At 41.3% G+C, this 14,963-nt stretch overlaps 1 protein-coding gene across 1 annotated transcript; it reads left to right on the forward strand.

Moving 5' to 3' along the window:
- Positions 1–1,794: 1,794 nt before the first annotated feature.
- Positions 1,795–5,143, forward strand: LOC141911592 (uncharacterized). The gene is made up of 6 exons (XM_074802578.1): positions 1,795–1,990; positions 2,909–3,130; positions 3,245–3,478; positions 3,960–4,196; positions 4,994–5,019; positions 5,072–5,143. Exons 1-6 carry the CDS (start codon positions 1,795–1,797, stop codon positions 5,141–5,143), a joined length of 987 nt encoding a protein of 328 aa, XP_074658679.1.
- The last annotated feature ends 9,820 nt before the right edge of the window (positions 5,144–14,963 follow it).

The raw sequence follows: 14,963 nt of genomic DNA on the forward strand, positions 1-14,963 counted from the left end.
ACTTAACTGTGTGAAGAACATGTATGACAATGTTAAATCATGTGTGAGAGCTAATGGTAACCTATCTGCCTTTTTTCCTTGTGAGACAGGTGTCAGACAAGGTGAAAATATGTCACCGCTTCTTTTCTGCCTGTACTTAAACGACTTAGAAGAATTTTTACATAATAGAGCCAGTAATGGGATCAGTTTGTCCGATCATAACGATGTCATCGTTTATGCAAACTTGGTAATTCTATTCTACGCGGACGATACGGTAATTTTTGCGCAGAATGCGCAAGAACTTCAGCGCAACCTAGATAATTTCCATGAATACTGCAATGTATGGAAACTAAAGGTCAATACTAGAAAAACAAAGATTATAATATTTGGTTCTAGAGGCTTAGGAAATGAACGGTTTCACATGGGAAATCAAAATATTGAGGTTGTTACCAGCTATAAGTACCTGGGATTATTATTACATCAAAATAGAGGTTTTTTGTCGACTAAGAAATACCTAGTCTCACAAGCAAAAAAGGCACTACACGCTCTATACTGTAAGACTTATAGTCTAAATCTTCCTCTAGATTGTCAGTTAAAACTATTTGATCAGACGGTGGTACCCGTCTTATTATATGGCTGTGAAGTCTGGGGGTTCTCTAACATAGATTCTATTGAGTCTGTTCACTTAAGTTTTCTGAGACACGTACTGAAAGCGCGAAATAGTACACCAACGTTCATGTTGTACGGAGAAACTGGTAGATTCCCCCTTTCTATAGTAATTAAATCTAGAATTGTCTCCTTTTGGGCTAATTTAGTTAGTTCTCAGAACAAACTTTCTAGCATTCTGTATAAATCAGTTATGCGACCTTTTTACATTAACGGCATAGCTCCAAATTTCAAATGGATTAGAAATGTAAAAGATATTCTGTATTCTGTAGGTTTAAACAATATATGGGATGATCAATCCTTCCCAAACACTAGATGGCTGCAATCTACTTTAAAACGAAAAATAATGGACCAGTTCCTCCAAAAATGGAGAGCATCCATAAGGGAATCACCTAAAGGTGACTATTACTCTCTATTCAAAGATAATCATAGCCTGGAATTTATTTACACGTCGGACATTCCTGATGACCTGCTATATAGTTTAAGTAGATTTAGAACGTGTAACCACAAACTTCCAATTGAAACTGGTAGATGGATGAAAGTACCCAGAGAAAACAGGACCTGTCCTCTTTGCAACAGTGCTATAGGGGACGAATATCATTATATATTATGTTGTCCAACCCTTGACGTTTTAAGGACCAAGTACATTGAGAGAAAATTTTCAATTTATCCAAACCAGTATAAATTCTCCTCCCTTATGCAGACAAAAAACATCAGAACACTTTATAATTTATGTATCTTTATAAGTAAAATTGCTAAAATATTTGTGTAAACACGGCATTCGCTGCTATGTTATTTTGTATAATGTTCTATTTTTCACTCATATTGTCTAATTTGTAGACCTTGAGTTTGTCAAATAAACTGTAAACTGTAAACTGTGGGGCGAGTGGTCTGATTGTAGCCAGTCGTGCGGCGCCGGACACAGGACTCGCACAAGAACCTGTACGAACCCTAAACCAACCGCATGCGGAGCCGATTGTAGCAATCTAGGACCCGCTGTCGAGAAGGAGGTCTGCTCATCTAAAGTACCCTGTCCACGTACGTACACGTAGCTGTTCGAATTTCAGCTCCATTTCTTCGCAACATTTTCCTACTGATTTTACTTTTAATTCTTTCTTACCTCTAGTTGTCATCGATACCTCCATCGGAATGACGGCTACGCAGATTTCGACCGCGTTTAACGGCGATGCGTCGCTTGCTATCGACGGTAATGATAATTCGGATTATTATGCCGCAAAATTGAGTTGCAGCCATACCGCCGGAAAAGATCGAGACTGGTGGCAGTTAGATATGGGCCAGGAACTACCGATATCGGAGGTTACGTTGGTCAATCGTCTGCGATTCTGTGAGTATAACCATCTGGCGAACGTTCTTTATGTCGAGCTACCAGGCCTGTATTTGGGGATCGGGGTGGGTTGGGTGGTGTTGGAGCGCATGCTCGCGCTCATTGACGAAGTTCCGCTCAGATGCCGGCCTTAAGAAGATAATTTGAGCATCGATTTCTAAACATTTCCTTGATAACAGTTTTTCATTCGTTTATTCCGTTCAAAATATGCACGTGCTTATTCGCAACTAAATATTTCAATTTCAGTTTATTTGGAATAAATGCGGTTGACATTTTGTAACTAAAACAATCATGCACGATGTAACAAAATACAAAAAGTACACAGGATACAAAGGTTAAATTAGATTAGATTGTGAACATAGAGACACATGTAACAAAATCATGCATAAGATATTTTGGTACTAAAAACACATTACATTGAACAAAGATGTTAGATCTAAATGGTTAGATTAAAAAATTGGATAGAAGCAGAATTTTCACGCGAAATACGCTTGAAGTTGTGAAGAATTGCTTCTCTTTGCATCTCATTTTCAAAGATTGTGTATTAGGGGAGTACCACCACCCACGACCCGACAAAAGCTCGGGTACCTTATACCGGTATAAAAGGTTTCACTTCCCCACTTAAGATTCCACTTTCATGAAATAAGTTCCACTTCCATGTCTTACTTGGGACGAAATTCTATTCGATGAATTGTTGTTTCCGAGTTCGCAATAACGAGGTTCCACTGTTACCAGTCCGTAAAACTGGCCCCTGACGATGGTCTCTGACCGATTAGAGTTCGAAACGTTGAGTATTTGGTTTCAATTTCTGATGAATGGAATTTATGTTTAATCTTTTGAATTCTGTATAAAACACCCACGCCAGTGCGTACGGCTATTCTACCAAAACTATCCTTAATTTCTGCTATTTACTTTCAGCTAAGCGCCTTCAATCGTTCGACATTTACGTAACCAAAACGGTTCCAACCGCGTACAGCAACATTCCCGTTGCGGATAGATGTGCCCGACAGGAAGCCGTTCCCATAGGGCCTCGTAAAACTTTCCGATGTCCGAAACCTCTGACGGGAAGATACGTCGTAGTCGTTCGGTTGACACAAGGAGTTTTGGCACTGTGCGAAGTAATCGTTCGCGAATCATTCAGTAAGTTATATGTGTATGAACAGCTACCTAGCGTCTACGAATACAAATAAATGTTCGGAATGAAATTGAGTATAAACGTAATTACAATTCAATCTGTATACTGTATTTCCATAGACTCGTTAGACTTAGCCGGGAAACTGACGTATCAGAGTAGTGTCGCTGAAGGAGGTGTATCCAGCCGAGCCGTCGACAATAATTACGATCCCAATTGGTCTGGAGGAAGTTGTATCCAAACAGATCTTCCGGTTGTAGGAGCTGGAGGCAGTAATGCCAACTGGTGGAGTGTCGATCTCGGAGCCACTCATGAAGTCACAGCAGTCGCGATTGCTAGCCGCAAAGATTGCTGCGGTAAGTTTTGGCGCCAGTCCCATCAAATAAGTGGGCTAAGATTTCTAGGGCTAGTACATTCAAAATGTACTCATTCAACTCTGGCCAAAACCTGCCGAACTGTGTCCTGTTAGGGCCTTGGGCCTACTTAATAGTTTGAGCCTAAGTTTTAATTATTGTCCTCGCTGAAAATGAATTAACAATAACCGCAATCAAACCAACAATTGGAGTTTTCTTTTCCATGAATCTAGGCTTTCGGATTAAAGACACCAAATTCATGCTAAACCTTGAATTGGGGGGGGGGGGGGGTGAGATTTCTAGGGTATAAACGTTCGAAACTAGCTGAAGGGTTGAATTTCGAACAAGAACTATACGGGACTTGGGTCCAGTTAAGGCTTTAGAAGACCTTTAAGATACCAATCCAATAGTTGTTGATCAGTGTAAAGTTCTGTGTAAAATGTGTAGCCTGTTCACTACGGTTTTTCGATGTATTATTTCCTAGGCCTGAAGGGATTTACAATATACGTCTCCGCCAAACCGATACGAACTAAACTTGGCAACGAAGAAGCGGTTTGCGCCGAGCTGCCTGCTGGTCCGAGCGCCGGGCAAGTGAAAAAGTACAAGTGCGATTCGGGCAAAAAAACAGGTCGTTACGTGACTGTGTTGTCAACGAGCGGTGAAAAGTTAACTCTTTGCGAGGTTCGCGTGATGGGAACTAAAACTGGTTCCCCGACCCTAGGTTCGTATTCAAATTTAACCAATTCTCTGGGCTTTGTTTTTTAATTACTATAATCTCGCACTACATCCCCTATATTTTGTCGTTTGCCTTCTTTGTTTTCTTCCTTTGTGTTCCGGTTTTTTTGTTGTTTAATTACTTTAATCTTTATCCTTTAATCTTAATCCTTTGTCTAATTCTAGCATAGATATCCTGTTATAAATTTCATTTTGAATTTTTCAATCTTGGCTTCGTTATTGTGAGATTTTTCTCGTCATCATACACGGATATTGTATATCTTCTCGTTTCAAGATAGATAAAGTAAACAATAATTTCGTCGAAAATACTGATTATTGAGCATATTCGTATGTAGGTCGGATTAGCGCAACGAAATTCACGGGATAATAATGAAGCGGCATCCTTTATCATTGTGAACAGAAATTTTCATTTAAAATGGTCGAGTAGTTCCTACTCAATGACACATTTTTCACCATTCAAAAATCGAGTACTCTTATTGATGGAAGGTCGTGCATTCAAGCTTGAAGTTATGCACAGATAATTTAATTTAAAAAAATCAATAGCTGAGATACTCCTTTTTCATATGCTTTGTATCGTTTTCGTCTACCTCAAATATCAGCCCGGATATAACGGTTTGAAAGAACAATCTCGTTCGACAAAATGTGTGCTACCTAACCGTTTTTGTTCAGTGTATATATTCGTTGTTTTCGCGCAACGGGCGATCTATTCGTCTGGTGTTTTATCGATTAAACGACAACGTACGAAACTGCGAGAAAATTAATTTTCTTTCTTTTTTGTCGCAGACGAGATCGACCTGAAAGGAAAGACAGTCGGACAAAGTTCTTCGGATCCACAAGCTCCTACGGGTACCGCTGTGAAAGCTATCGACGGAGACACGAACGCCGACTTCCTCGCTGGCAAATCGTGTACACACACGTTGGCTGAGCCGATAAACTGGTGGAAGGTCGACCTCGGAAATACTTACAGAGTTCGCAGCGTCACGTTGGTAAATCGTGTCGATTGTTGCAGTAAGTGATCCTTGCCTTTTTCATCGAAAATTTCTTAAGATACTTTGCAAACGAGGGCTGCATCCAGCTAACAACCCGAGTCCGCTTGGTCCATCTGAAACCCATTATTAGAAATGAATTGATAGTACTATTCATTAGTGTAGGTCCGGTTCGAAGGCAATTTTGGGCGCCATTTCAGTTTGTTTTGATGATAAACATTTAACGCATGGCCGACTCCAGACGGATGCACGTGTTCCCGTCGGAATTTTCGCGTGCCCTTTTGAAAATGTTATGGCAGTATTTTTCAGGTCACTTTTCCACCCGTTACTAAATAAGACAACTGTTCATAGCAAAAAAGTTAACTTGTGCCTGTTCATTTCATGAAAATTAACTAATAAAAACAAAATTTCCAGACATGCCCTTTTCATTTCTTCGTACTCCAGTCAAGGTTTGCCTCTGGATCCACTCCTGCTTCGTAATTATTAACTTTTATCTAATCTTTCTTATTCATTCCTTAAGGTTCTAGACTTCGTAACTTCAAGATACTGGTGTCTTCCACTCCGTTCGACAAGCAAGCGTCTTTCAATAATGCGATGGTATGCTCCACGCAGACCGATAGTCTTGGTGCCGGCGCCACTGTCGAATTTACATGTCCGGCCAGTTTAGACGGAAGATACGTGGCTATTAGATCAGAGAGCGGCGAACCTCTGACTCTTTGTGAGGTCAAGGTCAATGGTAGAGTAATAGGTGGGGTCCCCTAATAAGTAAGAAAGCCCTGAAGTAATTTAGAAATGTGTCCGTTATTTTTTGGCATCACGTGACCAGTTAACAGATGGAAATAAGATATTTGAAATATTTCTCCTTGTTTTATGATATTAACGTAATAATTTTTGTCGTATATACGCGCTTCTGAATAGGCTTCGCTTCATTCTGCTGAAAACCTTTTTGACGATTTCTAAACGCGATTTCATTTGAACCGACCAATGAAGAGAGTTCTTGTTCTCTCGAAATCAATTTCTTTTGCAATTTTTTCCCTTTGGATTGTGTGCTGTATCTATGTTTGTATTATATAGTAGAGTAGAATTAAATTTGTAAGTCGATGTGATTTTATATTTAGTTTGCTGTGAATAGAGTTGTTAACAAACTAGAATCTTTATTACTAGTAGGATTTAGCCAGAATTTAACCCAAACCAAACTCAAGTTAGACTTTAATATCCTATATGTATATATGGATATGACTTAATTCGTATTTGTACACGGAATCACCTCGGGCCGGTTCCATATTCGAGACTTAGACTAGTCTAAGACTATTTTAATTCCATAGCTAATCTATAACGGCTTAGGACTAGTCTCAAGATATAAGACCACTTTTGGACTTAAGTCTCGACTTTGGATTGTTTTTGTGGGATGAGAATATGAAAGAAGATTTGTACTCGCCATCGTGAATTTTTTTTTGTGTAAAAGTATTTAAGATCGATCGCCGAATATTCATTTTGTCAAAGTTGTTAAAATGTGAAGAAATTTTTCTAAAAGCTGTCAACGAATTCAATCGAATACAAACAAGCAATATGTGTACAATACGAAAAAAGACTGCCTTATTGTTGGTTCTTCTATTTTCCTCTTGCTATCATCCCTCAACGAACGCCTTACTTCGTGTCGGGTAGCGTTTCCTCCCTGGATTAGGTCACGCCCCGAAATATCACCCGCCTTAGACCTTGGATTCGAAGAAAACGATGGTGTCAGATCAATGCGTCGGTCGGATCGGAAGGTGAAACGCCATGTTTGTTTTTTTTAGAATCCGAATGATGTTTAAGTCTCCGTCGGAAGTTCGAATTTGTAAACTGTTACAAAAAATGCGTCTCGATACTTTGATGTGGAAATTTTACCTCAAGGGGAGAGATGATCAATGGGACATCTTTTATGGATAATAATGTAGGCTAACTTTTTTTCTACTGGCTTCATATAGTTCATATTCAGGTTACTTACTTGTGCTGCTTCGAATTTGAATTTGACATATATCGTTGCAAGATAATGTATGGCATCTGTAGTCCAGAGTGTGTAATAAATGATTAAATGAATGAAGAAAAAACCCATTATTTTGCATGACTGGATCCGATTTCTTTCGTCCGATGTACCGGTGCAGGGGGAGGGGGTTAGTGCGGTGTGGAAATTAAACGGACGGGGGAGGGATAGGTCAAAATTTGGCAATTTCATGTGGACGTCTTTCATGGACAGCGCCATTTAGGTGATGAAACAAGAGATTCCAAAACCTGTTTGAACTTAGTAATCACGGATGCTGCCTCAAGATGACTCCCAAGGTAACCGGCCAAATACGGTCGGGGATTCATGTTTCCCTTATTCGGCTCTGGTATAACCGTACTCTGGAATGGCCTTTCTAAAAGGTTTTGGTAATCTCAAAAGGCTGGGTGAGCCATGTGGGGCGAAAACCAGTTCTGTGCGCAGCTAACCTAGCAGTTAGTAGCTACCGATAGTCTTAGTAGCCTAGCGGCCATAAGCACTTGAGTCTCATACGCCCGAATTCGAAGCGGGTTGCTTTTCCCACGGATCTGAGCATTTTCCGGGGTAATCGGCAGTAGCTGGTGTTGAATGGCTTCTCACTTCGGTCGATGGTCGTTAGCGTTTGCTTCGCATTGGTGAGCCCTGGGACGACATTGCCAGTTGCTAAGTGTGCCAATTGCGAGTTGCCGATTGCTCGTTCTCAAATGCCACTTGCTACTTGACCATTTTTTAAACCGTCTGCTAGCGCCGCCTCAGTGTATACTTTTTGTTATGTACTGCTTGATTATCAAAAGTTGATACCCTATTATTTAACCAAAGTACATAAGATTACGACAAAATGCCAAAAAAAATATCTTACTCTTGACCAATTTCTAAAATGATGTATGGATCAAAAGAAAAATTTTCTATTTAATAGATTTAAAACATAAAATCTTTATTTTTTTCAAAGTAGTAACAGATAAGAAACACACTCGTTTTCAAACATTTCCATTTTTCTCAAAATTTTAAAATCCTAGTTTTCTCAACTGTTGCGTACATATTGATTACGATAATAAAACTACCTACTGTACGAATCTGTCACTCTTCTGAAGAATTGACCCTACCTTTACCGTGCGTACACGTAATGAATGAATGACCTCTATTTAACCAGAAATATATTTCTAACGATTACTTTTGGATGAGACACCCAGGGACAGTACCTCCTGGTCCGATACCGGCTCTCGACCTGGTCCGGACCAGGAGACTGAGGCAGGTACCCATGGAACCCGAGCCGCTCAGCAGTGGGCTCGTTTCAAGCTTTTCATTGACTCGGCCTGCAGTTTTCGTAATTATAACCTTAGCGGTCGTCTTCATAACATCTGTCTTAAAACATCGTTCCTGTTTTGAAAAAAGGACAGCCATTTAATACCTTGAATGAAAACTATTAACGTAATTGCGACTATGTATTTGCAACAGCGACGTGACGCGCGTACTGTGGTAAACTTCATTCGTGATTAAGTCAATGATTAAGGGTATACATATGACAACTATTGCAAGCAGGTGTTAGATTCACCAAGTCCTGGCAGTGTGGCTGTCTCCACAGTGATCTACGTCGCTCTACGATCCTAGTGTACCAATCTGTGGTACATCAGACACAAGGTTCTTGTTGAAGTGTTAGAAGTCAAGAATCATCTGTAGAAACTACATAAAAAGTCTTAACAAAAATAGTTAAGTAGCATTTCGCACCCTCATGTCCGATAATATCATGAATCTAGTGTGTCGATCATATTACGACCACAACCAATTGACGGTCAGTCGAGGCGTCAGTCCAATCGTCTGTCTATAAAAAAAATTTCATGCATTATCACTATGACACGAAGCCGAGAATCACGGTCCCTGAGAGAGCCGCGCGTCTGCCATAACCCCCTAGTACCGGACCATGTTGGATCTCTAGATGGGGGGGGGGGGGAGTTTTACAGAATCTAGCAATACTAAAATTTCAAAAACACCGCCGCTAGACCAGACTGCACGGCCGCAGTCTGAACCTAGGCTAGCCCCACCCGCAGGCACCTCCGGTACCGGAATTCGCGGCGTCCGGTGTCCATTGTCAGAAACAATTCCTTACTGGCTAACATGTTTTTAAAGACGTTTTTTGCCTGAAAATGTGTTGGATAATAACTTGCGGTAATGATATGTATGCCAGAACTATAACGGAGCTAATGGGGTTTGATACGCGGTAAATATTTCAAAAATATACTGTGGCGGCGCTAGCGGGTGGTTTGAAAATGGTCAACTAGCAAATGGCAACTCGCAACTAGCAACTTTTTTTTCCCTGGGTGCTTGCGACAGCGGCCTAAAGGCTTTGCTTGGCCCACACTGAAAGCTACTGTCCTCTCTCTCTTTTTATAATTGTGCTTTGTTTAAAAAATTTGTAAATTTTATTGTTTGTTTTCCCTCAACCTGTGTACATAGCCTATCATGCTTTCTGTGAAATAAATTTGAACTTGAACTTGAACTTGAACTTGAGCAATGTCGTCTCAGGGCTTCCATACATTGGACGTGTTAGCAACACTACCTACTTTCGGAGTAGACCTACACGTGCACAACCCGCCATCCCAATATTTTTCCCGTCACATCCCGCCCTCTTTACTGCTATAGGCAAGCGAGTAATGGATGTCGTCCAGATTAGTGCTAAAAACTCAACAATCCGGGAAAACGAGATTTTGTCCCTTTAACTCTAACACTAAATCGATCTAATACCGAAACAATGAAATAGTTATTTAATTTTCGTAAATCAAAAATTGGTTTCATGTAAAACAACGCCGAGAAAGCCGAGAGGGGAGCCGCCGTCATTTCCCGAATCGCGGATTTTTCCCGACTGTGAATAAACGTCCACCCGACTCTGTGAGAATTTTGCGGTTTTTGACGGGCATTTTCGTGTTTTGACGTCGATAATCGACGCTAAGCGATGCGCCCAACGACTTAAAACGGATTAATCGGTTAGGGAGAGATTTCAAGTTACAGCTAATCGGCGCCGAAGCTTCGTAATTCGCTTGAAACGGCGAAAAATCGCGAGTTTGCGACCATGAACTGGGCGAAAAATTAGGAAATAAACGCTTCCGGGTTTGCTAAAAGTTTCGAATTTGAGCCTTTATTCTCGCATTTGAAGTAACATCAATTCTTACAAGTCCGTTGTAACCAACAATCACGCTAACCTTTGACATATAAGAAGTCCGACAGTCCGAGGTCCGAAGTTTATCTATGCCCAGTCGGAATTTAATAGATGTCAACATGAGCTCGCCGACAACTACTACGACTGGTAGCGCCACCGGTGCCAGCAGCGGCAGACGCAGGTCGTCTAATACGACAGCGTCGCGCACGGCTGAAGATCAAGCGTTGAATCAGATCGCTAAAGAGGTAAGTTTTCCCTATACTATATATTGCCACACAGACCCTACAGTCCATCAGGGTCATCCTTATTACCGAGATGACGTAATTTACCGAGATGACATGAAATATAACATATATATTTATTCCTTATCGATTTTAACACTTGAAATGATGTTATATCAGTAATGAATACCTGCTGGAGGTAATGTATATAGCACGTTTGAGTTTTTCTTGTTCACCTCAACCTCAGGGATGAGAATTCCCCACGGATCCACGGTTTCCTGCGGATTTCGGTATTGAAAAATATCAATTTTACAAATAGTCCAAAAATGATGTAAAAGTATGGGGGGGGGGTGATGATCTCATTCAATTGATCCGGCGTGATCGGTAATCAGGTGAACCGTAAAAGCGTTCAGTGCCTGTTTTACTCATCGTCACGTGAAAGTATCGCATTTCAATGCATATTCATTGCAACACGGTGATTTTGTATTTTACATTTGTACTACGATCTTGATGAGTGTGTATGTATTTTATCGATCGGTTGCAGACGCGCGCGTGCGGCAACAGTAGTAATGTAGGCCTACTTACTGTTGCCGCGCGTGTTGTGGCGAACGTCTTCAGATATTATACGCTACTGGGTGATGATTTTTAGTGAGCATTTATCGGCGCGTTTTAACTGCAATAATTCAGGACTCGACCCGTAATGCGTGAGATGCTGAATGTCATCGAATGAGGATGTACCACATTGGAACTAGCCATTACCTTCCAAAATATAATAGTCGTTCATGGGTTCAAGATCGCTGTAAGTGCTCGTAAAACGCGTTTAATTTCTAAAATTTTCTTGGGGGAGGACCCCGAAACCCCCGGAAATCGCTTCGCACCTTCGGCGCTCGCGAGTGCTGTTTGCGTGTGCAACTCAACAAAAAAAAACCAGCGGATTCTATAGGTCGGCGTTCTCATCTCTGCAACCTACCGAGCACCACTCACGGTATTATCAGTAGGTTTTTGAGGTTTATAGCTCAGTTTGTTTGCCAATAAGTGCTTGATACTGCCATACACAACGAAAACAAAAAGTGATCGGGATATTGTTCGGTCAGTCATATGAACGTAAATCACTTTACGGGCGGCTATTGCATTTGACCACCAATATGGCGTAGTTAAACCAAAAAAAGCTCATATGCACGCTTAGAATAGCAAGGTCGTAGTCATAAGCGTGCATATGAGCTTTTATGGTTTGAATATATATATATATATATATATATATATATATATATATATATATATATATATATATATATATATAGGCTGCTATATATAGCAACGGTTTCAACCCCTGTAGGTCACATGGCCCATCGTAGTCATTGTCATTACCGCGATTTACCGCGATTAGCAAATTCACCGAAATGATAATAATGACATAATAGCATTTCTGATAATAATAATAATAATAATCGTAATAATAATAAATGTAATATTATATCGCCTAAAGAGTATTCCATCGCGGACACAAAGGCAACAAAGCTAGGATTTTTCAATTGAATTAGTTCAGTGTTTTTTATACGTATTCTAAGTAGATTTTGCCCTCATTTTTTTATGCCGCGGTGGAGGTGATAGTTATCTGTCAATGCTATGCACCGAAGTACATTGAGCTGATGAAAAATATATATATAGATATAAACAGCTTCCTGGTCGACGATAGGAGCAGCCGTATAATTTGTTGTTTGCGGCTAATTTTCCCCGACTCGGGTTTATAGCAAGCAATTCGAGTGTTGTGACTGTATTCTGCGGATTTCGTAACCGTTCATCTACGTACATGAAGAGTGGATTTTTCCGATTACCGAAAAGTCCGATATTCATCACCGAATTCGATGACGTTGCCCTGCTGCAGGATTCGTTATAACCATCAACAGTCCACGGAAGCGATTGTCGTCTGCTGCGTTGTTCGGATTTCTCGAAAGTGATTTTCGCATTTGAAATCTTCATTGTGTTTCCCGTCGTCATTTCGTCGATCGCCGCGATTTCTAAAATTGATAATCGACGTTTATTCGAGTGAATCGCATTTACTAATTATATGTATGGTAACATCGGCGGAGTTTATAGGTTAATTGTCGTAAAGTGCGCACGAGATAACGAATCTCGGGTGCTTTTTTTCGCATCCCAATTTTTTCAAACGGAATAAATTGTGGATTATTGAGGATAGTGTTGAAAAATGGGGGCTAACGAATCGGCGCCGTTAGATAAAACGAGAACTTCGTCGAAACGAAAACGTTCGCTTTCGGCGCCATCGCTAAACAGCGGCGAGGACAGTCAGACGGACGTCGCGACCGATACTTCGAATCCAGGTGGTGCCGGCATTACCGACCAGCAGACGGAGTCTGTACCGACGACGCCTCGTCCGTCGTCCCGCCGCGTCGTCGACAGCGGACTGCAGTCCGTTCGTTCGTCCGTTTATTCGTCGTGTTCGGAATTTACGGAAGTCACGCGAATGGCGTCGTCGTTGAGGTCGTCGACGACGACGATGACTAGTTCGCGCTCATTGTTGACGTCGTCGTCGTCAACTACGATTCAGTCGGATAATATTTCGGAAATTGCTGTTGCTCCCTTGGCCACGGTTTCCTCAGAAACAGATTTACAGGAAGATATTCCAGGAAATACTTTAGATCAGAGCATTGCTGTTGCTCCTTTGGCCACGGTTTCCTCAGATACGGATTTAGACAAAGATGTTCCAGGAAATACTTTATATCTGAGCATTGCTGTAGCTCCCTTGGCCACGGTTTCATCAGAAACGGATTTACAGGAAGATATTCCAGGAAATACTTTAGATCAGAGCATTGCTGTTGCTCCCTTGGCCACGGTTTCCTCAGATACGGATTTAGACAAAGATGTTCCAGGAAATACTTTAGATCAGAGCATTGCTGTTGTTGCTCCCTTGGCCATGGTTTCCTCAGAAACAGATTTGGACAAAAATGTTCAAGAAAGTACATTAGATCTGAGTGGTGCTGTTGCCCAGTTAGCAATAGGTTCCTCGGAAAAGGATGTACGCTTAGGTATTCCAGAAATTTCTGTCCATTTTAGCGCCGCTGTTGCTGGGGAAAACAATTCAAAAACGGGAAATATTTCTGTTGCTGGTTCGAGTATATCAGGCAGTGGGGATTCCCCCCATATTGAACTTGATCAATCGCATAATGATACCATACAGGGGATAGAAATATCATCTGATGTCAGTGGATCAATGGCTGCTTCAATACCATGTCAAACCTCGACTGTAAAACACCAGCTACAACAAGAAGCCGCAGGTATCTGTGATGATAGTCACACTGGTAGTGATTTAGAAGAATTTCCAGAATCCATCCATAACAAACTCCATGATAATGAGCAGGAGAAACCTGAGACTTGTGACGTTTCAGATGAAAGTATCGTGGCAAGTGAATCCCGCAAAGAAATCCCAAAACTTCTCGCAAGTCCAAATCATAGAAAGGAATGCGTAATGGAATCGGTTTCATTCGAAAATGAAGTCATTTTGTCCGATGGTATTGATATTCCATTACCCGAGTCATCTGATAGCGATAGAGCTGGTGCCGATGCAGCAGAAATTGGAAAATTTTCCGAGTCATTACTGAAGAAATTGGAAACATTACATAATCAGTCTAGTCCTTCGTCTTCGTTGAAAGTGTTGTCAAATTTCAACAGTGCGCATTCGTCGCAGCTGCCGTCGCCGCCATCATCAATAGGTGGCAGTAGTATAGGTTCTGGAGCGACGCTGCCGTCGCCTCCATCTTCCATCGACCTGGATGAGGTTGGGGTTTCTTCGAGATCGGAGGATCGATTACGCGCGGAGCCCGTCCGTTGTGACTTTTCGATAGTTATCGACGAACCAGAAAATAGTGAATCAATGCGCGATAATCTTAAGATACGACCTACGTTAGGAGAACCTGCGGAAAAGAATGACGTCGAAAACATGCCACCAGTGGCGAGTGAGTCTAGTGTAGCCCGGGATTCCGGGGTGAGGGTTGATGAACTTAAAGCTCAGCCTAAATCAGGCGAACTTGCGGATATGAAAGCTGTTGTAGGGACACGGACTGAGAAAAGTCAGTCAGGGGTAACGAATGCGAAAGCACGCGATTCGTTTCGACAAAATCTACAAAATGATGTAGAAGTATTGCCACCCAAGCTGGAACCAAGTCTGAAGGATTCAAATGTTTCAGCAGAAGAGACACTGCTGAGTGAGTCTAGGGAAATCATTGGAATTTATGCAGAATCAAAGACCCAAGATTGGGACGGTTTGCCAGATAAACTTGTGAAACTGGATGACCCTGTGTTGATTGAAACTAAAAGCAGACTAAATGCGGATGATTTAGCTGACAATGAATTCACAGAA

Source organism: Tubulanus polymorphus, chromosome 10, assembly GCF_964204645.1.
Source record: "Tubulanus polymorphus chromosome 10, tnTubPoly1.2, whole genome shotgun sequence".
Classification (NCBI taxonomy): domain Eukaryota; kingdom Metazoa; phylum Nemertea; class Palaeonemertea; order Tubulaniformes; family Tubulanidae; genus Tubulanus; species Tubulanus polymorphus.